Here is a 23,854-nt window from a genome sequence, read left to right on the forward strand (position 1 = left end):
CACTCTCGTTCTGCCTCAGAAGGCGCAATTCCCAGATCTTTGAGTGTATTTTGGATGGTTATGGAAAAATAACGGTTACCTCCTGCTCATTTTGAACATTCCTCCATTTCATCACTGATGCTGGGTCAGGCAGCTGAAACTCTGATGGATTGAGCTTGGTTTAGAAAGCCAGAGGCCTGAGTGGTAGAGTGTGTGTAGGTGTGTGTCTTATGTTTGTTTCTTTGTTCCCGCTTGCCAATTGGAAGGTATTGACAAGTTTATGTTTCACAATGCAGAATGAATATTGGTTTCACCAAGCAGACCACATGTACAATTGTGTAGTTTACTGAGGTGCACATTTAGACGAAAATCAATACATTGATTTCAAAGATTGAGTGCTTTGCATGGTCAAAGGAGGTCAAAAGAAAACACTTATATCCTGGATTATTTACAAATCTGTCTATGCAGGCAGATTTGATTAACAGTTTCTGTTAAATTTACCGATTCACCATCTTTCTCCCCTGAGAAACCTGAAGCCTCAGTTAGCTGCAGAGTCCACTTCTGCAGGACTAGGCCTTCTACCTTGAAAAGCATTCATAATGAATGACAGAAACGGGGGGGGGGGGGGGGGGGGGGAGGGTCCTCTTCTGCAACCCCTATAGTGGAAGAGAGAACAGGGAATTTGCTTTACTGATGGGATGAACTCCTGAGCCCCCCACCTCCTGAGCCCCCCCCCCCTCTCCACCCCCCGCCTCTCCTCTCAAGCTCCGTGGTATAAATCCGGTGATTAATCAAAAGGAGAGGCCTGTATCCCTGCCTGTCTGATTTGTCCCGGCTCGTCATTAGTGGGAGAAGAACTGCCACGAGTTGCTCTTTCATCAGAACGCCATCCTGGGTGACATTGTCTGTGGCGCTGCACTTAAATCATCCCCATGACTCACATTCCCCCAACTACCTGCCCTTAAGAAGGAAGGAGGGGAAAGTGGGAGAGGGATGGACTGGGTGAGAGGAGCCTCTTATTTTTCTTCTCCATCTACCTTCCTTTTTTTCTTTCTTTCCAGAGGCCTTTGAGAAATGCCTGGTTGGTTGGAGAGCAGCACTGTTTCCGTGCAGAGTTTTAGCTGTTGCTAGAATCCCGTTTATTTACCCTTCAACAGATTTATCGCCCTTTTGCGAATTGCCCTCACAGTGGTGGCTAATGGCCACCGAGTTCGACTGCTGGTTAGAGTGTGTGTGTGTGTGTTTTCATTTGCGTTGTGTGTGGAGTGGGTATGGTGGGGGAATTAGGACTCTAGGCAGTTGCCCATCCAATTAGTCCTGTCAGTAAACACACTGAAAGGCTCTGCAAATGATGAACAGTTAAGATTCCAGTGAGCTGGTCCCTCTGCTGTCTTTGTTCCTTGCACTTGAGCGGTCAAAGGCTTAAGCCCAAAAGAACTCAGTCAAAACCCTTCCAATCACAGCGAGCCCAGAATTTTCTCTCATTACTCTGTTGGCACTGCCTGAGCATGTGTGACATCATAGCTCTCTTCATTGTACCAACCAGCACTGTGAGGGGAAAAAAGACAACAGAGCAGCCATAGAGGTCAGTCACAGCACAGCATATAGTGACAAAGCCAACGGTGGCTCTAACATTGCCCCTAAAATGGAACTCTATTCTTGTTGGAGAGGAGCAATGGCGGGAACTGCACAGTGGGGCTTTTTAAAACCCAGCTGAGGCATTCCGTGACCAACGCTGAACTCGGGCTTGGGCTTAGGAAAGTTTCATCAAAGAAGCAACTTTAAAGGACTGCCTGGACAAAGCCAGAGCAGGATCAGTGACCGCCCTCTCTCTCACTCCATTCTGTGCTCACTGGCCATTCTCTTTCACTGAGCGAGAAAGAGAAAGGGGGGTGAAAAGAGAGAGAGAGCAGGTTCTCATTTCCTTTTGTCTCTGTGCCCTACAAATTGATCCTCTGGCTCAAAGTGAAATGGCTTAACTGCAGTATAAACAGACTGTCGCTGTTCCTCATAAGGACTAGTATTAGAGGAGGAAATTGGCTGGTGTTGGAAGCTCTGAGAAGGCATTGCAGAAGAGCAGTGTTTAAGCCCACGCAGACAGACGCGCCTGCGCCCCAGCATGACTAATAACCAGAGGTCATCTGCTCCAGAGGCGGTAGCCATTTCTCACTGAGAAACTGTGTGTGTGTGTGTGAGAGAGTCTGTACTGGTTATCCAGGAAGCTCCATACAGGGGATGAAACAGCACCAGGCAAGCTTGCGTCTTTTAAAGCCCATGCACAGAACACAAGCCATGACCGGATTCGATTAGCAAACATTAATCAAAAACAGGAAGTGGAAAAGGAAAGCGAGACTGTTGAGTGCAGAGGTTTTGAGATCATCTAGGATTACACTGAGCACTATGGAAGCCCTGTCTGCTCCTGTGGTTAATTGTACGCAAGATGACCCAACTGTTTCTTGTCAAACTATGTGAGGAGTTTGATGTTTAATGCTAAATGGTACAAAGAACATTGTTGTTTTTCCCCCCCTCAACCTCCATGGCAAACATTAATCTGAATTTCGATTGGTCTTCCTTCCTTTCTTTCAAGAAATTGGGTCACACTTCACATTCTGACATTGACACTACCTGTGTAATCACACTGTGATTCATCTAGCGACAACATGTTACATACTGCATAAGCAGTTGCTTTGTAATTGCAGTAAGTCATGGAGTTGAGCAGTTTGGGTTTGATTTACCATGCATTAACAATGTTGTCACTAGAGTGAAGCATTACTGCATTACTACTACTAAGTATAGGGGCCACTTAATCTGAAGTGTTACCTGAAATCGCAATGTATTCCATTGTCAGTTCCACGCAGACCGTTATGTTCAATACTCATACATTCAACAATGCTCTTTTGTAAAATGTTAAGACCCCTATTGTCTGAAGATATTGGCAAATGTGTCCACCTCTAAGACTGACATGAGAGGACTAATAAGCAGATCTGCTGTTCTACAGGCACAGTCAGACACAGATCCCCCATTATTTATTTTTATCTGGGCATTAGTAGATTAAGTGCTTGAACTAACAAGGTCTTCAAAGTGTGATGCTACACTCAGGCAGAGAGAGGGGCAGGAGTGCCAGGCTAGAGGAAAGAGTTTGTCCCATCCTTCCTCTTCCCATTGCGGTGGCCCTAGTGGTGCTGAAGGACACTCGGGAGGGGCTTTGTGGGTTTTAGGGAGGGGGGGGCTGCCTCCCGCTGTCTGCTTACTGTATCTCTGTCACGTCTGTGTTTTAATCAGACAGTTACCATAGGCCTCCTCTCTCTCTCTCTCGTCTTGTCACTCTGTGGGGTGAGGGGGAGAGAAAAAAAGCCCTGTCCTTTTAAAGCCTGATAGACAGCAGGGATTTGCATAGTGAGTATGAGCAGTCTGGTTGTCACCACCATCACAGGCAATGCTGGAATCTCAAGGTCCTTTTCATGTCGGCAGTTGTCCATTGTAGCCCTATTCTTGCCGTTGCTCGTTTTAACTATCGTTTTATCTGTTTAGTCTGCTCTGCTGTTGTCCCCAGCCTATTTTCTCATAGTGGCTATTCAACAGCGATTAACAAGGTTAGGGAGAAGTATGTCCTTGGTGTGTACAAAATATTATCACTGGCTGTGTGGGCTTTTATAGTAGACAAGTTGTCTGGCGATCTGGGATAAATATCATGGTACAAGAAGAGCAGAGAAAGTATTTGGACTCGAGAAAGTACTTGGACAGGACAGCATTCTCTATGATCAGCCCTTGGCTGCCGGGCACTGTTCCCGCCTGCTTCTCCTCTGAGATGTGTGCTGTTGCCATGGTTAACATTGAGTGACATCCCCCTGCTGATAGCAAGGCCATCTCTGTGTATACGCAGGTCATTAAAGGGGAGCTAGTAGCTCTGGCTACTGGTACTGAGCTGACACACTGAGATGGCCCCCATGGCCCAGTGCCAGCCCCAGTCTGACCCTGGCACTGCACGGACAGCTCCCCTTACAGCCCTGGGCTCCACTCACTCTGGAAATGGAGACACAGTAGATAAATGATTAGACTGTAGCGACAGCTTAAGCATTCCCCACCCCTCATGTTATATGAGTAAGTATGCGCGAAGCAGCAGCCATTTTGTGCCGTAATGCCTCAGTGGAGGTTTTGGAATACTACGATACACTGGTTTTGTTTACTCTAAAGAATCATCAGAACCACACATAATACAGCTGGCCTCTTTTGGGCAGTTCCAGGGTTATGGCTATGACATTTGCACAGAAAATGAAAGACAAAATGTCTCTCAGAATTGACTTCAAGCATGAAGAAAATGCTGATGTGTATATTTGTAGAACCCTATAGGTGAAGTGTAGACACAAAATTACACAGGGTAAAATATTGATAGCCACTTTGAAAGGAAGGCTTGGCTACACACAAACACTAGTGATGAAAATGTTCAAAATTTTACATAAACAGAAAATTGACCATTATGGATGTGACGCTGTGAAAAATGAGTGTGTATATTTGAAAGATTTCTTCATCATCAAATCCATCAAATCCATCATTACACTTCTGTTGTTACCTGGAAGTCAAATGTACCCCAAATGACCAACTCATCACAGTTATCCGGTATATTCACTGTGCAGGCTATCAAAGGCTACTCTGGGCCCAATTGTGTCCAACCAGAAATGATTAGATGTCCTTAAAAATTACCATGCATGCATGTATGAAAATATATTTGAAGACCTCAATTTCATTGTGATTGACAGAGCTGCACGCTAAAACAATAGTTAAGATAAATATGTGGGTTTTCATAATTACATTGAGGAGCAACATTGACCTTTATGGATGTGACAAATTCTGTTATGGATGTGAGAGTGTCTAAAATATACATTGGATACACCGTCCACAGGTGTTCTCATCTGATTTGCTGAAATTACGACATACAACTTAGTAACAACTTACAACTAATAATCACGTCCTTATTGCAGACAAAGCTAAGAATATATTTTTTAATAAAAAAATATAGGAATTCATCCTCATAGGATCCCAAAAAGCTTCTCCCTAACTAGCTAAGGTACTAAGATTGACAGATTTACATTACAACATGCATATGTTATGTTCCTTTCATTCTAGCTAGTGAGTCATGATATGTATCATCCATATACGTCACATCCATAATGGTCACATTCGTAACGCTGGAAAACAATATCTCTATGAAAACAGAGAAACAAATTTTGGACCATGTGTGACCCTTGTGAAAGTTAGGTTTGCATAGAAAGTCGAAAGATGATACAATATAAGGCGCAAATTTTATTAAAAAAAATAATAATAATAATAACTTTCCCTGAAAACGGATGTGGATGTGACATTACTTTTCTCTATCAACACCCTATCTTCACATGACTGCTGAACTACAGTTTATGGTTCAGTATTCTCAAAGTGTTTTCCATCTTGTTATCTAACCTCTCAAATATAATGTGGCCTTTCATCCTACCGTACAGTGGTGAAATACATGCATTCTCATAAATAGAATGGTCAAACTAAGTTTGTACTTAAAATATAGACCTTTTGGGAAATTCTGAAAGTAGTTTGGTTGTGAAACAACTAACTTTATTTTTTAAGCCAAGGTTGACCTTATTATGTAATTGCCCTGTTGCTAAAATGATATTTTCTTTACATTTCTTCGCAAACTATCTGTTCCATTGATTTCACAGTACTGTCCATTGTTGTATGTTCTCTAACAGGGTTTAAGTGTTTTTTAAGACATACTCTTAACTACTTTCCTGACTCTGCACTCTTGGCTCCCTCATTTCAGAGATGGCTGCCAGGCTGCCCTGTGGGAATTTAAATCTCTTGTGGCTTAAGAATGTCGAGGGGCGTGGATGGAGGATATAAGAGTTTCATAAGGGTGGGGGAAGGGATAGGAGGAACCTAGAGAAGGGTCTGGCTCTGCCTGCCTCCTCTCTTTGGGGAGGGCGCGCCCCTCCCTCCAGGGGCTTGCTGCAGAACAGGAGCAGGAGAAGACGTAACTTGGGTCTATAAATAGTCGGCGGTGGTGGGGGCTCTCCTGGGAGGCGGCACAGGCAAGCACGGCAGCACGTTCGCTGATTTAAACATGCAGTTAAAACCCCTTCCGTCCTGTCACCGGAACCCATAGGGGCCCCCTCTCTTCTCCTCACCCTTCCCCCTCTCCACCCTTCTCATCTACCCCAGGGAGTGAACAGTGACAAAAGAGCTGGGTGGGTTTGGATCACAGCCGCTTAGTGTTCACCTTGCGAATGCAGCTTTTTATGGCATTGGACTCAATATGTAATAAAAAGGACCTGTCTGAGTAGAGGCGCCTGTCTTCTTTATTGCAGTTATAGTGGCTCCTCTCAGTACATGAGAGGAGCTCGTATCAGCCAGCCAAGCACCCTTCACTGACCCTCCGAAAGGTAGAGAGACAGAGGGAGAGAGAAGTCTGTTTGAGGGCTTTATGCTGTGCAGAGCTGAGAGGAAATGTTACCCTTTCAGAGGACAGATGAATAGCTGTATGTGTGTGCGGCGCAGCGCTAGGGTGATGCAAGGTCTTGGAGCCGGGCAGGGACTGTAGCTGAGCATGATGGTTGTCGTCTCCACAGCATGGAATGTGAGACAGCCTCATTTCTCCTCTCCCTTCTCCCCCTCTGGGCCCCTTTCTCCCCCCACTTTGTCCCTCTCAACCTATTTTTCTCCTACTCTCTTCATGAAAATGTATACTATCTAATTGTGGCCTCCAGAATTCGAAAATCATATAATTAGACATAGAAATTGTTTCACTCAAAGGTAAGAGCCTATTACACAACTTTTTTAGACCAGTTTGTGTGATGCAGTTATAATAGTTGGTATAATAGTAAGATGGTTAGTGTTTTTTTTATACCTCAAAGCCTTGCTGAAAATGTGTTGCTATGTTTTCTTATTTTCTTTTATTTCCGTCCACCCCATATGTTTATACTAATGTTTGGACCTTGGCTGCTGTATGTTACCTCAGTGGCTGTTATGTGTTTGGTTGTCATATCTGTGTTCAACCCTCTTGGCCCTGTTCTGTGTTGTTGTTGTGTGGGTAAGTAATCCCAGCCGGCTGCTGGGGCGTTGTTTACTGTGTATTCTCCCCTGACTGAGGTGCGGAGGTGGTGAGCTGTTGTTTGTCCAGGCTCAGCGGTCTGTCTCTAGGCTGCAAGAGATAAGGTGCATGACTAAGCATTGGGTTGAGAAAAAGGGGGGGGGGGGGGGAGAGATCCGCAGAGGCTTTGGACTTCTTATCTGGATCTGTGCTGCTCCGGCCGGGGGCCGGCCTGCCTCCCTCTAACTGAGCTCCGGTGGGTGACCTTGACAAGAATGTGGATTATTATTGTAATAAATACCGCTCTGGTGGAATGGCTGGAGGTCAGGAGGGGAGGTGGGGAGGAGACGAGGCGGGAAAGAAGGGAGGGAGGGGTGGGTGGGCAGAGGGGGGATTTCCGGTATTTTCCTCAAGCACAGATGGAACTTTGTTGGAACATGTCGCAGGGAGAACGGTCTAGTGAAAGCAGCAGATTGGCCTCTCAGTTAGGTGTCCCGGAACAGTTTACTTAACCACAGTGGCGGCCATGTTGTTTTTTTCAGCTCCGTCTACCGTCTGGATTTGTTCAAGAACCGTGTTTTTGGTATGGGGCTTGACTGAGGCTCTGTGTGTCTGGCATTCCTTTGGCTTAACTCCCGAGCAACAGCTAACACCCCTTTTTTAACAAATGTTTTTAACTCAAGATTCTTCAGCTTCTTTATGTAAGTGCAGTCTTCTTTTTGCTAATGGAAAAATCGGATATTTAACAGTCGTGAGTAGTGAGTACGGGGGGAGTGAAAGGTGAAGATGAGAAAAACTTGAGTTTCAAATGCTGAAGTCTGGAGCAGTGAAAGATTCCAAGTGGCCATGCTTTCGGGGGGTTGACAGGACCCTCAGAGTTTGGTTACCACCAGCACACAATACCAAGCATAGGCCCCAAGCCAACCAGCCAGCAACTGGCAGAGAAGGAAGAGGGTGGAGTGAGGGGGCAGGGTGTCTGAGGCAGCCAGGGGAGGTCATCAGGCAGGCTTGTGTTGCAACTATTGAATAGAGGAGCAAACACCTGCTGGGCTAGAGCCAGCCAGCCTGTTCTCAGACAGGAAGGTACTGCTGCAGTCAACCGTGCCTCTTTCCTAATACACCACATAGCTGCCAGCTCCCCCAAGCACTAACTCTGTCGGGTAGCACATTTTAAATTAGCTCTACTTGAGAGGAAGGGAGAGGCAAGAGAAAGGAGAAAGGGGTGTGAAATCCTTTCTCCAAATATGTTTTCAGTAATGTGTACACAAAGGCAATGAGTACACTTCCGTGTGGACTGAATAGACGCCAAGCTATCCGTGACACACTTGTGCAGTTATCAGGCAATCTATGGTCTTTTTTAGATTGCTCTACTACCTTCTGGTTTCATGCAGGCTCCTGGCCCTGAATACTGATATGCCGGGAGGCTTTTTTTCTCTCTTTGGAAACACTATCTTGATTGTTATGCTGTCTGTAGAAAAGCTTTTCCTCCCCGCTGTCTCTGGTGTTAAGGTCATATTACACCCAGCAGTCCAGGCTGTGTTCTCAGGGAACACAAACACTTCTCAGTGTGTCTCATCTCTCCCCTCTTGCTCTCTCACACTCTCCTCCCTCCCTTCCTCCCTTTCTCCAATTGTCTGTTTTCACGCATGGGCTAAAAAAGCAAGAGGCAATCGGAGGTGGAGCTGGCAGCGATCCATCAGGCTGAAACTAGGGCAAACGGAGGGAAATGTAACCTAAACGCCAGGGCTAACCAAAGAGCTCAGCCTCTCAGTAAGTAGAGACCCTGCCTTTGTACGCTCTGCAGAGTAGCTCGTGACCGCCCTGCCCTGCAACACAGAGCCTTTCCATGTTTATTTTTAAACAAGCAGAACGTCGGCGTCTCGTGAACTGAATCTTGCAATGCCGTTTTGCCCAGGGCCTGAGAGCGTTAAATCAAGGCTTTGCTTCATTTCCTTGTTTTTTTCTGCCTGCCTCAGCTGCTTGGGAAACACTTTGAGTGCTTTCGTAATCGGGCAGGCTGCTCTGTGCTCCGGTGCCTCGGCTTTCAACTCTGAACAGAGCCCATTGTTGTCTGATGTCTGTGTTAGTTGAGTGTACAAGTGTGCTACTAGAATGTTTCTCCATTCATGCCTCAACCCACAGAGAGTAGCTAGGCTATGGCTAATATGCCTAGCCCAACCGCAAAGAGACGCCAGAGAGTCGAGTAAACAGTAGACAAAGTGATGCAGGTATCTTGATACATTGTTCTATAATAGAGAAAAATCGTTGTTGTAATGACTATGACCAGCCGTAGCTGCAGCAACAATAATGTTTTAATTGCATAACATCTACTATTGTCTCACTAACAAGCCAATGCTTCCAACTATTTTGTTGAACCAGTAATTGGCGGTGTGACCTATAATTTAGTCACTTTTTCAGCCATTGGCTATAGCTCATTATTGAACAATGCTCCCTTTTTTCTCCTTTTGTTTTGTGAAGTGCCTCCTACTCAGTCCAGGCCTCCAGTGAATTGTAGGGCCCAGGCTATTGGCTGCTTGCTAAATACAGGTGTTGTCGAGGTTACCACCACTCCTTACTTCCTCTCATAGGCTCTCTCTCTCTCTCTCTCTCTCACTCACTCTCACACGCACACACTCAGTCACTCACTCACATGCACACACACAATTGTATTGTCATTATTCGCACTGGCAGTAGAGAAAGGCAGCTCTTTTGTTAAGCACCTTCTGTGATTTCATCAGGACCCGGTGAATGGCCTCTTCAGGTAAGGCCTATAGAGTTGCCGGTTTTTCTCTCTTAAATCAAAGCAGGTTTAATTTGCCAGTGGATCATAGTGAATATCAAATTAGCCTCTTTATTGAAAACATTTTAATTATCCTCTGGCCTAGTTTCCCCCTTCAAAAGGATTGCTTGATTAAACGGTTTGAAAGGTTGTAGAGTTTTTGATTGTATTTCAGTTTTTTCGTTACCTAGTTCTATTTTTGTTTCACTTCCTTGTTGATGTTGGTAGGATGTGAGAGGGCTTGGCAGAGAGTCTCTTTCCTCTTAGCAACAGGTGAATAGATGTCTGAGGCTGTTGCTAAGGGCCTGGAGATGAGGGAGGGATGCTGGGTCCTTTTGAGCAGTCTGGAGGCACCGCCTCAATCTGCCTCCCCTTGGAGGGGGGCTTTTTGCAAAACCTTCTCCATCCTCACCCAGCATAAAATGGGTCACTGAAGAGTATGACAGTTCTTTTTGGAGAAAGCTTTGTCATTGACCATGCCAACTTAGTCCTTTTTGAGCCTTTTCTCCATATACTGTAGGCTAGAAAGAAGAAGACGGCATATGCAGAATCTTGGCGGTTTTATTGTGGTTGCTGAGCCAACTGTAATTTACTTTGAATTGTGTCAATAATGATTTGAAGAGTCTGTTAAAGAGGATATTGACGCAGTGTCTGACTGTTTGAGAGGTTGGCCTTTGTGATTGAATTAGTCTGGTTGCACTTCATGCTGTTGTATAGCAGGATGTGAACTGTATGATGAAGCTTTCTGCGGTGTGCTGGGCTGTAAGACTGTCAACAATTTCTGCCCACAACTCTCACCCCTTCCCTGTCACTTTCAGTGGTCCGCCTGCTTTCACCCACAGCATGCTCTCTCGCGCCCTCACTCTTTAACTCACAGAACACCTTGCTTATACAAACCTTATATGGGATTTTAAGTGGTTGCATTGCTAAACACACGCAGATCCAAGTCTTTAATGGGAGAAATGGAAATGTTACAACTGTTTGTTTCAGTTAAATCACGCCTTTAAACATAGCAGGCTCTCCTCACTCTACCTCTTCTGCACCTCTGTTTCATTATCAGTTAGCCTACATAAAGCCTGCGAACATTGTGCTCATGAAAACATGTCAGTGTGGTTTCATTTTTCTCAAAGAGGAAGCAGAGAAAAAAAACGCTATAGGCCTGTTGTATGTAATTGTGGGATGCATGTTTGGGGAGACGCTGTTTGCTGGCGGCCATATGCTGGCAAGCAGAGTCTTCCTTTTAAAGATGTTTTCTGTCCTCTAATGAGACGCGGGGGCTATTATGAATAAACTGCCTCCTCCAAGAATCTAGGTTACAAGAGGGAGGGCTCAGTGTAGCTATACTTGGTTTACTTAGCGGCGCTATTAATGTGGTGCTTGTCTTTTGTTGTTTTCCTTTCCCGCTCTCTCCTTTTTTCAGTTTGATGTTTGTTCTTGTTCGTGGGCTCAGAGTCGCTTGGAGACAAGAAACAGAACATACTAGCGTTTAGTCATTTTCCACTTCTCTGTCTCTCTGAGGTTTTGAGTCCAGACAATGCAGCTTGTCATTTAAAATACCACATTTGGTCACAGGAAACTGGCAGGCGTTCTTCTGTGTCATTTTGTTTTGACAGTGCTGTTAGTCCTGTTCTGTGAAGACGGGGTAGGGGGGAAAACCTCAGAATGCTGTTTGCCAGTGCGCAGAGAAGACTCCCCACCACTCACGCAGGCTGCCACCCCCCAACGGGCAGGCCTCCGGGTTTGGCTGCTCCTCACCTACCAATTTAGCTCCTCCAGTGTGGTCACCAGAGCGGCTTCCAGGGCCCAGGGAAACTCAAATTACAGACAGCTTTGGGTTTCCATGAATCAGATTTTCAATCAATCCTTCTCTCTAATTATAGGCAAGGGAAGTTAGTGCCCGATTTGTTTTTATGGCCCCCACGGTATGGCCTTCTTCAGAATGTTCTGGTCTGGTGCCGGCTAGAGCTCTACATAAACTGTGTAACCACTCACAACATTAACACAGGAGTGTCTTTGAGTTTGTCTTGATATAAATAGTGGATTGAACCACATTGTCCAAGATAGGGACTCTCTGAAGATCAATGTGAAATCAGTAACAGTGTCTTGAGTGGTGTGTCTGAGCATTCAAGAAATGCAAAGTAGTTCTGGTAAGGTTTCGTGGTCAAAGTATGTTTAAGGATCTGAATGTCATTGGGTGTCCAAGTCTTTAAATGTTATTTTCAATCCTGTTGAGTGGCTGTGTGAATCGTGTCAAATAGAGAGTGTCAGGTGTTGAGCGGCCCTCTAGTTGTACTATCTGTCCCAGCTCTGAGTGCATGACTCATCACTTCTCCCCAGAGTGTTGGTGTAGGCATTCTCAGTGGAGCAATGTGCGGGATGGGAGGCATGTTGGGTAATGGGCCCAGATGTACACAGTATCGCTATCGCAGTGATTAATTGCCCAGTGTCCTGCAAAGGACAGCATCTGTGTGAAATGGCCGCCCCCTGATTCGAACTCTGGTACCACTAGTACAAACGTTTGCAGTGAATGAATAGTGGTAGCCTTTGATCTTGAGGCAAGCTCTTTTAAAATACTGTAACCCACATTTATAATGTTTGACATGCACAGGGAGGCCGTTCAGCATGCCAACCCGTCTCTAGTTTTTGCATGCTGTTCCACCTCCCAGGTTTTGATTCAGATGTGTATTTCAAGCAATGCAGCTGAAGCACATTGACACACACAGTGTTACCAAGGGCAACTACTAAGTAGATAAAACCTGAAGAAAAATGCCATTAGGATAACGGCTGTTATGACCCGGAGTCTGGAAGTGGATTTAAGGGTGAGAAGTCATAGTCCTGGCCCTTTGTTTTGTTTATTTTATAGCGACATGCCCAAGTCCACTTTTTGGCAGTTTCAAAAAAGGGATTGTTTAAGCCTTTCATGATCTTTATCAAAGTGGGACATGCTATTTCAGGATGTCTAGATGACAAGAGGATGTTTAGAATCATCCTCTTTGAATTGCCTTACTTAAAATCCTCACTGCCTCCTTGTTTACATCGGTGGGATTAGAGATCCTAACCTGAAAGGCTGCTTAGAGAGAGGTCCATCTAAACATAGCGTGACATTAGTTAAACTATGTCAACACCAATGGGGTTAAGTTGAAAGGTCACTAGTGATTGATGGAAGATGCACTTTGCTCCACTCAATGCCATGCTATTATTGCTCATTTAGAGAGATTAAACTCGGTGTCTCTTTTCAGTTGTGTGTGAGTGTAGGTGTTTCAAATACTGTCTGAGGAATAAAAGAGGTCCTTGAATAGTCATGTTAAAGTTATTGTTAACATTCAGATAGTAAGGCTCCCTAGGCAGGTTGCCACACATTTATCAACAGGCATATTACTACCTGCATCAGCTAATGGCAGGGTCAGAGACTGGGAAGGTCACTGTATGGTGAAAGGTGAGTGTGTGTGACTCTGCAAAAGTCCAGTTGGGATTGCTACAATGCAAGCAGGATGCCAGCTTTGGGTGATAAATGCAGGTCGGTCAAGACATGGAGAATGCCTCCAATCAGTTACAATTAGGAGGCCAGTGGACCAAGACAAATATGGCCTCAGAGACATGATTGAAGAGTGTCGTTTTGTTCTCCTTGTTCATTACTAATCACATTATTTTTCTGCGTTATTTGGCCTCTAATGCTGCTTTAGACATTGATTCAGGCTCTTTTTTTGTCAGGCCTTTCTCAAATGACTTTTTCTCTAATGAGCTACTCTGGTCTGTTGTGCAATTTACAGTCTTTTAAAGAAGCTGCTTTGCCTCTTTGTCTTGAATAGATGTAGTCCAATTCTGTATCCTGTGCCTCCATTCTTGTCTCTCTCTAGTTCTGTCTCTAGGCAGAGCTACTCTCTCTCCTGTCCTTATGATGTGTGTAATGGGGGGGGAGGGGGGGGGACTTGTATGGCAGATGTATTTTCCATAGTGTGGGGGCCTCTCCTGTGGTTACTGGAGACTCTTGACATGGCCTGAACTATGCTCCCTAACCCCTGTCTGACTCCAACCTCCTCAGCAGGAACGGGTCATCCCCTTCAGAACTCCTCCAATTCAGAGCGGGATGCGGGGAAGGTGACGTCACTGACCCGGGGACCTCGGGGACGTTCCTGAACCCGAAACACTTACTCCAGTGCGGAAAGGAGGGCGTGGGGGTGCAGAGGAATGTTCTGTGAACTCAATGGAATTGAGGCTGTAACACACATGCCTGCCAAAACCTAATTTCATGTTCCGTGGGGGGAGATTCCATTCCTATTATACCCGTCGTCTTTCGGCCTCAGAGCTTTTCCATACCTCTTCCCACCCCCTTCCCCCTCTTCGTTTTTTGACTGATTGTTTTCCATTGCCGAAAGACTGACTAAAGGAGCATTGATTCTCCCCACTACCAGGCTGGTTGAAAGTGGATATGGCTGTTTGATGCTTTCCAGACCAGTAGAGTGGAGGGACCCCTAAGCTGATGCCCATGAGCTTCAAGAGACCTGGAGCCTGGGGTTTAGAAGCTAGCCAATGACAGGTGGAGAAACAGGCATGGTTCATCAATCTCTCATGAATTCTTCTTACCTAGTACATTTCCATAGCAAATTCATTAAATTTTATTCAAATTCAAATAGCACGCTGCCACGATTTTGATTTGCAATACTTAAGTCATATGTTGAACAGCAAAGGAAAGCCTTTAAATTGTTTATATTTGGGATTAAACTGTCAGATGTTGGAAAGACCCAATTCTTTTTCAGCCTCAGAGAGTTTAAGTTGCAGGGTGTGGTCAAAGCACATGGTGTATGTGTGTGCAGGCTTGGCAAAGTGAAAACTTTGCAAAGGAAAACGACCACTGAACCACTAATAGTGCACTTCAGCCCACAAAAGGAGAAATGCAGCCAGGAATAGTGGATGTTTTTGTTGTAGGATTCGGATGGAGCTTCCACTGAGGTTATGTATTCATTTACATTCTTGGATCCATTTCCTCTGGCTAGAGACGGGCCTCACTGCTCTTCTCAAGGCAATAGGTCTGTAAGCATAGGGTGAGTTTATGTTTGGCGGTCTTCTCCTGGTGTCTCCACTTTCGCTTTTGGTTTTTGTTTGGTGGTCTCTCCCTCCAGTCGTAAGCATCTTTGGTTTGGAATGGGCAGACATTTGGGTATGTAAGCATGCTTTTGCTCGACTGTTGGGAGAATTCCTCTTGGGCCGAAGCTGTTCTCTGGTCTATTTTCAGAAGCCTATGATGTTTGTGATTTATGATGAACTTAACATGCCACACACATTTATTAATGCATTGCCTTGCCTACAACAGCGAAAAATACCTGACTGTATCTGAGTCTCTGGTATTGAAAAATGTGGTATCTTTATAAGTGGCAGTTTAGGAGACCAGCACAAGGGGGGACAGGTGGCTGGGTGCAACACCATGGGCTGTAATCCCCTAGTAATCCTGTCTGAGGCTGTGGGCTGAGTTACTTCTGCCCAGTCTGAGTAAACAGGCAGATATGACTAAGGTTTTACATCCTGCCACAGAGTGGGCCCAAGGGGCTTTAAGCATGGCCATCAGTTTCTGAGGGACACAAAGAAAATAGCAGGGCTCTGTAGTAGGCTATAAAGAAGGGGAGAGAGAGCTGTTGCCTCATACCAACATACAATAAGATAAAGGTTTATCTTTGGCTGAATGAACTCTTGCCTGTAGCCCTGCAGGGTGTGGGGTGATGAGTCACTCAGACACTTCGGTCCTAGCAAGGCCCTGGAATGAGAGTGCGTGACTCCACAGAGCCCTCTTAAACTGGGTGGTTGGCAGAACATTTAGCAGCCAGACTGTAAATTCAGGGAGCTGGTTGTGGAGCAGTGTAGGGATAGAGAAAGAGATGTTGAATTTAGCATTGGAGGACTGCTGAGTGAGTGATCACACGACCACAGGAGTTTTTCCCCAGACTTGAGGATTTGGCTTTGACTGATGCAGTGGCGCTCACTGGGATGCTAATCATAGACAAGCTCTTCTGTATGTCAGCCTGCCAACTCTGCAACAACATTGTGACTGCCGCGATTACAGTCGCAGTGTAGCAACAATCAATAACTCAATTCTGAAGCCAGACACATGACTATCTCAACGCATTTTTCATCTTTATCTCCCCTAGGCCCTGATGAAGTGGTTATTTGGGGGTGCTCAATCAAAGCATTATCATTTTCCATATGATGCTCTTGCAGTCATCTCGAGCACCATCTCTGATATTCATCATGGGCTCAATGATATCCTTGACGATAAGGACCTTTAAGAGGCAATCCCAGAGCTCCCCGGGCTGCCGAAGGCACCAGCTGCTCTCGCTCTAATTACAGCCTCCACTCTCTCCCAGCTCCATTCATTAGGGAGCTTGTTGCTTCTTCTGAAACACACAGGGAGAGCCACAATACCAACAAACGGCTTAAAAGTCCTTTTGTGGCTGTCCTCAGCTACACCCCCCCCCCCCCCCTCCTACTACAACTCCCTCCCTTTCACATGCTTGTTCACAATGGCCCTTTTCACTGAGTGGGCTGTGGGAGTCAGTCAAACAGAGAGGTGGTTATGTAAATACCTCATGTTTTCCACCACCTAGGTGTGGAAGTAATTAACAGTGGTTTTATCGCCAGTACACACACACATCACCACTTCTGCAGTGGCAGTGTCTCAAACATCCTCACTTTAGTGTGAAATACTGTTCACGGTTTGTTCTTTTTTTTGTAACTCAGATAAGGGATTGTATTTAGATGAAGCTCCATTATTTAAGTGATTCTGTGCTATGTACAGCAAAATTAATAGGTTTGACTGTTAAGAGTTATCAGTGTGTAGCACCATTGTGGAGGATTGTTTATAATGTAGGTATGATGCTGAAAGAAGTAAACCTATACCCAAGTAGGGCGCAGTTCATAAGTGCACTCATTACACCCTACATTTACCTGCTGTAAATAGGCCACCACGTAGGCCTAAATATCAGGTGTGCTCTGAAAGTATGCACTGCCGTCACACAATGAGGGTTTACATTCTTGACAAAGGAACGCTTAAGACACTGCTATGAGATTTCTGTTTGCGTTCATACACCCTATGGGTTTGATTGACAGCCCTTGTGGTTCTCAGCAGGATATTGCCAGGGTTCAGATTTACCTGTTTGTTCAGAGACTGTTCCCCCCTGGGGAAATGGCCCACCTCTCTGTGTGTAGTGAGAGGTCATCTGTGGTTTGGCCTTGATTTAACACTTCCTGGTTGATTAGCCCCGTGTTTCAACGGTGTGACATGGCTCTATCAGCTCCTCCGCTAGCTCACAGCTTAAAGTGCATCTGGAATCCGTCACAGCATGACCTTCGCTTGGTTTCTCAACACGGTATATAATGATATATTCTTTCTCTGAATCCCTCAAAATACACATGGGCTTTCCCCCCAAAGGCTGTTAATTGAAAGCAGGTTGACTGAAATGGATTGTCTCCACTCTCCAGACACCACCACCTTATGCCCCCCCTGCTTTGTAAGCTAACACCAAGCAATTGCAGTGTCATAAACAATTCTCTCTGAAGTGCTATGCATAATTGTGTTTAAATACCCTAGTATGACATGTTGATCTGATTCTAAGAACCAACTTGTAGGCTTACTTATTTCCCTTACTTCATGTAATGGCAGTTAAATAAATAGGAACCTCTAGCATTGCATAAACCATGAGCTCATTGTTGACAACTCAAATATCGTGTGGACTGATTTACTGTACAGTTTTTTTTCTCTCTGGTGTTTTGGTTTGGTAAGTCGCTGTTTGGAACACTGTACTGCTCTCTTGCTGTTCTCCCACGAAGCTTGGTTTGATTTTGTGGTAAAAAAGAGATCTCTTACTAAACGCTGCACTTTCATGTGTGGCTAGTCAATAAACACAGCTAATTAGATTGTCAAATTGGCTCCCCCACGCAACCCTGAGCGAGTACTAGCAATAACATTTGCTAAATCAAATGGCTTTGGAGGCTGCAGGGGAAAAAAGTGTGCTTTATTACAGCCGTAGCTTATGTTTTAATGATACGGTGCACTTAAGCGTCCTCAGCCATGAATAATAATCATAGAGGATGGTAATGATCCCTACCATCAAGGTTAAATAAGCTTGCTGAGCTACCACGCTCACCGAACATGGCTGACTACTCTCACTTTAAGGGAGAAAACCCCAGAATCGCTTTAGATGGGCGACTCCTACAGCTGAAGCAGTAGACCGGTGGTGGGATGCAAGGAGTGTTAAGTAACTGAAGACTCTCGGGGGGGTTCAGTGGGTTTGTGAGAGCTAAGGTCATAGGGGTAAGGCAGTGCTGTCAGGGTTCCAGCTGAGCTAGTATGCTGAGGGGGGGGGGGGGGCACTAGGGGGCTTGTGAACTGCATCTTCAATGGGCAGCATTCACACAGCAGGGGAAAATGCCTCTGCCAACAACTGAGAAATGACTGCTACGGACCCCCACTTTATCAGAGAATCTAATCCCTACTTTGCATATTACCACACATAATGGTCCCTATCTGAGCACATTTTCTTTCGATGTGATCGATGTTTGTTGTGATTGTGTCTAATCCAACTCCTCTCCCATCTCTTCTCAGATGGAGTCTCCAGTCTCCACGCCCGCCCCTCCACCCCTACATCCCCTGGCTCCGGTGGGCAACAGTGACATCTCCTCACCTTGTGAGCAGATCATGGTTCGCACACGCTCAGTGGCGGTCAACACGACGGATGTGGCCCTGGCCACAGAACCCGAGTGTTTGGGGCCATGCGAACCCGGTACCAGCGTCAACCTAGAAGGCATCGTGTGGCAGGAAACCGAGGACGGTAAGGACTGGTCTAGATTTGCATTTTCTTTTTTTTCTCCTTTGTAATAAAGGGAATTATGTTGGCCTGTGATTTGTTTCATGATGGACTAGTTCACTGGTGTGTGTTTCTATTTGCCCACCCACTCAAGTCATGCAGCCTCCATTTATCTGCGACCTCCTGATGAAATGTCAAAGATAGTGGAAAAGCAAGATGTTGGCTTTTCTTTCATCCTCAGCTATTAGTACAACTGGTTTGAATTGTAAGCCTCTCTTCTGGATGAATAATTCATTCATTAATGCAAAAGAAGCGTTCTTCAAAGAGGTGCATTAGGCAGTTTTATTCTCTGAGTTACAGCACTGCATACAATGGAGCTGGCTGATCAGCATTCTAAGGGCCAAGGGTCTTGTCTGCTATATTGTGTTCTCAGTGTGAATCGACCTTCTGTAGCTTGGTTCTCTCACTCTGTTGTAACAGAGAATGGAGCAGCCATCACCGACTCGCAGAAACATTGCCACCGCTGGCCCTTCTTTTTTATCAACGCGGCAGCAGTTATAACCCATTATTTAAAACCTCTCATTTCACAAAAGCTTCAGGTCTGTTGTTGGGGAGCACTTTCCCTGCACAGGCACAGCTAGCAGTGCATGCGCCAACATGCTCTTCCCGCAGGCCACTAATGTGTTTAAACTGAAGGACTAAGCACAGCAGACTCCCTTTAATGATTCAGCACGGGGGCGCAGGCACATACACAGGACTGTTTACAGTAACTCGCTTACGGTCCTGCTGTTTTAGGGAAAGGGAAATAAGGCAACCCGCACTGCTCCTGAGTATGGATGGGCTATCAGACACACACACACACACACACACAGACACTGTCCTATTTAACAGACATTAATAAATCAGTAATCTGGAGCTTCGGCCAGGGTAGGAAATTAACTTTCTTTTTCTGGGGCATTTTTACCTCTGTGAACTCATTTTTGGGGGCATTTGCAGTATTTCCAGGGCACTGTAATTCATGGATGGAAAAATACCAAAACACCGTAAACGTTTACCTATTGGTAAAAAAGTTAAGCATTCACTCAATTCATTAAATTATTACTTGAGAGAATATGACAAATGAAAATCTTAGGCTACAACAAATAAGTAGGCTAAATTCACATTCTTGTTATTTAGTTTCCTAAAAGTGATGCAGTGATTTACAGAAATGCATGGTGGACTTCTTTGGTCGTAGACATCGACCAGTTAGTGATCAAACTTCGAAGTGCAAGCTTTGACTCTGACAATGTTTGTGTTAGCTTTTAAAGAGGAAACCGTTACATCCCCAACTAGTAACTTTACTCAACTACCAAACTGAGAAGAAAAGAGGAGGGGGCTTTATTACCTTGATGTTATTACAGGCGTGCAGTAGGCAATAGGTGTTACAAATAGTTGTTTCTCAGTTGGAATAGTCTACCTGTTTATTAGTTTTCTTATTTCTTATAGTGCTATTACATTTTTGAAGGGCTTTTTTTTTTAATAAATACTTTCGTGGGATGATTTGCCCCAGCCCCCATTTCAATTCTGACCCTGGCTTCGGTCCTTTTAGGAAATGCGTAAACATAAAACCTGAGGGTTGAAAGCTCGCGCTGGTCGTTTATTCTCCCGCTAATGGCCCTGGTCAGCTCGCCATGCGCATTCATATTTCAGTGATTTAACGCCGGCCAGGGTCAGGAGGCTTTTCGCTGCAGCGTGCCCGTGTGCTCCCACGCATTCCATCACCCCACTGCAGTGGGCTGGATGAACACACAATACACTAACTCACAGCTAGCCCTGAAGAAGAAGAAGAAGGAGAAATGCATGACTGGGAGCTGAGAGCAACTAGCTGGTTCTTATCCTCCTACCCCGTCAATCCCATCCCTTCCCAGTCTCTCCTCCTCTTTTCTGTCTGTGGTGATTCAGTGCCTCGTTTGTGGCACTGCCGTGTTACTCATGCGGTGTTAGTGCTCCGTGCGGTCCCCGAGGTCTCATCATAACCCAGCAGCCCCCCCCCCCCTCGACCTGACAAATGCAGAGCGTAAGTGCCGGGAGCAACTTTAGAGAAGGGCTGGTGAGATGAGCAATAGGCTTATACACAGAGGCTCAACAGTACTGCTTTAGTACCGGAGAAACGCAGCGTAGTGAGACGAGTGAGAGGGAGGTAAGGTTATCCCCGTGGTGACGTCATCTGCCTCAACATGCCTTCGCCTGGATTAAGATGTCGCCTGAAGCTAAGGATCCAAAGATTTCTGTTGTCGACCGGGTAGGATTTTTACCTACCTAAAAGTTGCCTCTTAAGATCATGTTAATGGAGGCAAATCAAACACAGTATGCCCTCTGTCGTGCAAGACGGATTATTAGTCAATATAATATACACTTTTTTTTTTCCTTTTTATCCTTCATTGATGCAATTACACCACTCAAAGCCTGGTCTCATATCCCCAGCTTCTTTAATTACAGGCATGTTGATTCTCACCTAAAAGGGGCCAACCTTTGCAGTGGAATTTGACTACCAAATGCTGACCTTTTTAGCAAGCCGTATTTATAGAGAGCTGTGTGGATCAATGAGCAGCCCCATGCTGGCCCTGTCAGATTGAAGTGCAGGCAGGAGAGAGGGAAGGCGCCCCTGACCACTCCAGCCCAGAGACACACACACACACACACACACACACATATTTACTACACTGCCACACAACTCCCTCTGCATGCTGGGAAGTGAGAGAGGAAAAGACAGAAGGAGAGGGAGGGTAGGAGAGGAATGGCATTTGGCATCGGCACTGCAACTGAAATCCCCCTCAATGCTGCAGGGATTGGGCCGTGACCCTGTGGGGTCGAGCTGGTGTAACGTCAGCCCTACCAGGCCCCCACATGCTGACGTGCCCAAATGTCAGCTCTAAATCTTCTAAAGGTTTAGTGCTCTTGAAGTGCCGCCCAGAAAAGCCCTCCCCGGCAGCACTCCCTCTCACGGCACGACAGGCCCTGACGCTCCATGCCAGCCTAACCTAGCAGCAGTGTGCCAACCCAATGCGGTGCCCATGCCAGTGCCCTGGTGGCAGACCTCAGGCAGAGTGATGAGAGTAGAGGAGCAACGGCCAAGACCCACTCTCCTCCTGCTGTGGGGTTGCCTTGACTACAGGCGTCTGCACGCTACCATTTTTAGATTTAATGTGTTATGTTTTGGAGATTAAATTAACATTGAACACACGCCAGCTAGCGGGAGAATTTCTGGTGTTTGGACAAAGAGTGGTGGAAAAATTTGCGAAAGGAAGGGGAGAGTTGAGCAGTGGAGAAAGCTGCAAAGGAGGGAAATCTGTATTCTTGGAGCGCTGCCATACTGTTTGAAACAATTGGTTGCTAAGCCTGCTAAGAGGAGGCTCTGGGCTCCTAGCTGAGAAGCTCTGAGCTATAGATTCCAGCATGTCACTCTTCCAATGCAGGCTGTCAGGAACTCCATGGAGATGTTACTTGGGACAGAAAAAGCATGTGCGTCTAACCAAGAATGTAATGATGATGGGCACTTGACGTGAATATCTACTCTACATAGGCAAGTCGGTCCGAACAACGAACACACACACACACACACACACACAGAGAGGAGCCCTGAGGGGGTTCTGCCGTATACTCTGCAGAGACAGTTTTTCATCCAGTTCTCCCGCCTGTCTGACGAGCTCCAGGCTCAGCCTGCTCATTGCTCAGCCACCATCCGCCCTTTTCCCTTTTGCTCTCACTCTCAGCCCTGTGGTTTTGGCCTCTGTACTGCTCTTCCTCTCTCTTTCTTTTTCTATCATTCTTCCCTCTGCCCACAGCTAGCCTCCCTCCATCCATGGTCTTTCTCACTCATTCTTGGGCTAGGACCAGGCCGCGAGGGTGGCGGGAAGCCAGGCCCAGCATATGTCCAGCCCAGTTCAGTCCAGCCTCAGCAGCACTTGACAGTTTTGAAATGGAAATTGACACTGGCCAGTGGCTAACCCTGCTCTTTTTTTTCCTTGTTGACAACTTCATTATTTTTTATGCTACCTAAAAGAAAAGGGGAAGGAGTGTAACACTGCCACGCAATAACAGAGAACTGTGTTATAATAAAGGTGTAGAAATTTGAGAAGGCCCACTTTTTTTGTGTGGGTACTAGGCAAACAGTGCTTCTGCCAATGTGAGAGCGGGCCCAGGACTACCACAGGGAGCAACAAGGGCGTGTTTCTCTGACCCCCAAAATCACAAACAGCACATGGCAACATCACAACCTCAGGGGAAGTAAAAAGAATGAGAGGATGGGGAGGGAAGTGTTAGTTCGCTCTCTTCTCTTGCTCTCTCCCATTCGGTGAGGCACTCAACTATGCTAAATGACTAGTGTGGTGATTACTAGGGGGAGACCCTCACCCTGGTCATGTGACCCGGATAATCAGAGGAGGCAGTCACCGTGGCCACGGGATCAAGACCTCATCAACATCACATATGTTGTCGTTTGGCATTTAATAATTGTATAATTGGGAGGCGAAGTTTGCCATCAAAATGTAGTTCCTGCTTCTGGTTGAAAATCCCTAGTAATTTTTTATTAGTTTCTAAAGTTTTTTTCAAGTTTTTTTCTAGTTACACTATCAATTATTTGGTTTCTAAGTAAAAAGTTGACTTGGTATTGCTAACATGAAGACTAACCAAACTAGTTCAACAAACAAAAATTGTGCATGTAAGCCTACGCTACATGTTACACAAAGCTAATGTTAGCTATTTGACCTTTTTCAATTGTTCTTAGGCTGAACGAGTGCTTAAGAAGCTTAGCCTACTTTCTCAATGTGAGTTATTACCAGGTCTGGCGCCAGAACATACTTAGCAGGGGGGCATTGTATTTTTTCCATGGAGGGGCAAGCTTTTTTGAAAACTGATATGATGCTATCTATATCTGTGGATAGGCTCTATAAAATGTACAACCGATCACCACAAGGTTTAGTGCCTATTAGTTTAGACAACATAACCTCTCGATTTTAGAGGAAAGCGTAGATGTCCTTCGATATTCCATTAGAGGCATTTCGTGGGCAGTCAGCCATGGTCTCGTAAAATGTGCGTGGAATGAAGAAATTTTTTTTAGTTAACCTAATTAGGTCTGATATAAAAGTGGAGGGATGTCCACGGATCTGTGACTTGGCGCATCCTTTGACACACACTCCAAGGCCACCCTGTCCCTGTGTGTAAAATTCTACCCACGGCTTCTGGTTGGTC

At 45.6% G+C, this 23,854-nt stretch overlaps 1 protein-coding gene across 1 annotated transcript in view; it reads left to right on the top strand.

The window, feature by feature from the left end:
• The window catches only part of znf609a (zinc finger protein 609a), a 93,422-nt gene that overhangs the window by 54,357 nt on the left and 15,211 nt on the right, over positions 1-23,854 (top strand). Inside the window, exon 3 of the mRNA XM_083666742.1 lies at positions 18,424-18,649. Within this exon, the coding sequence (XP_083522868.1) occupies positions 18,424-18,649 (226 nt within the window). The remainder of the gene's footprint in view (positions 1-18,423; positions 18,650-23,854) is intronic.

This window comes from Argentina silus, assembly GCF_951799395.1.
Source record: "Argentina silus genome assembly, chromosome: 3".
Lineage (NCBI taxonomy): Eukaryota > Metazoa > Chordata > Actinopteri > Argentiniformes > Argentinidae > Argentina > Argentina silus.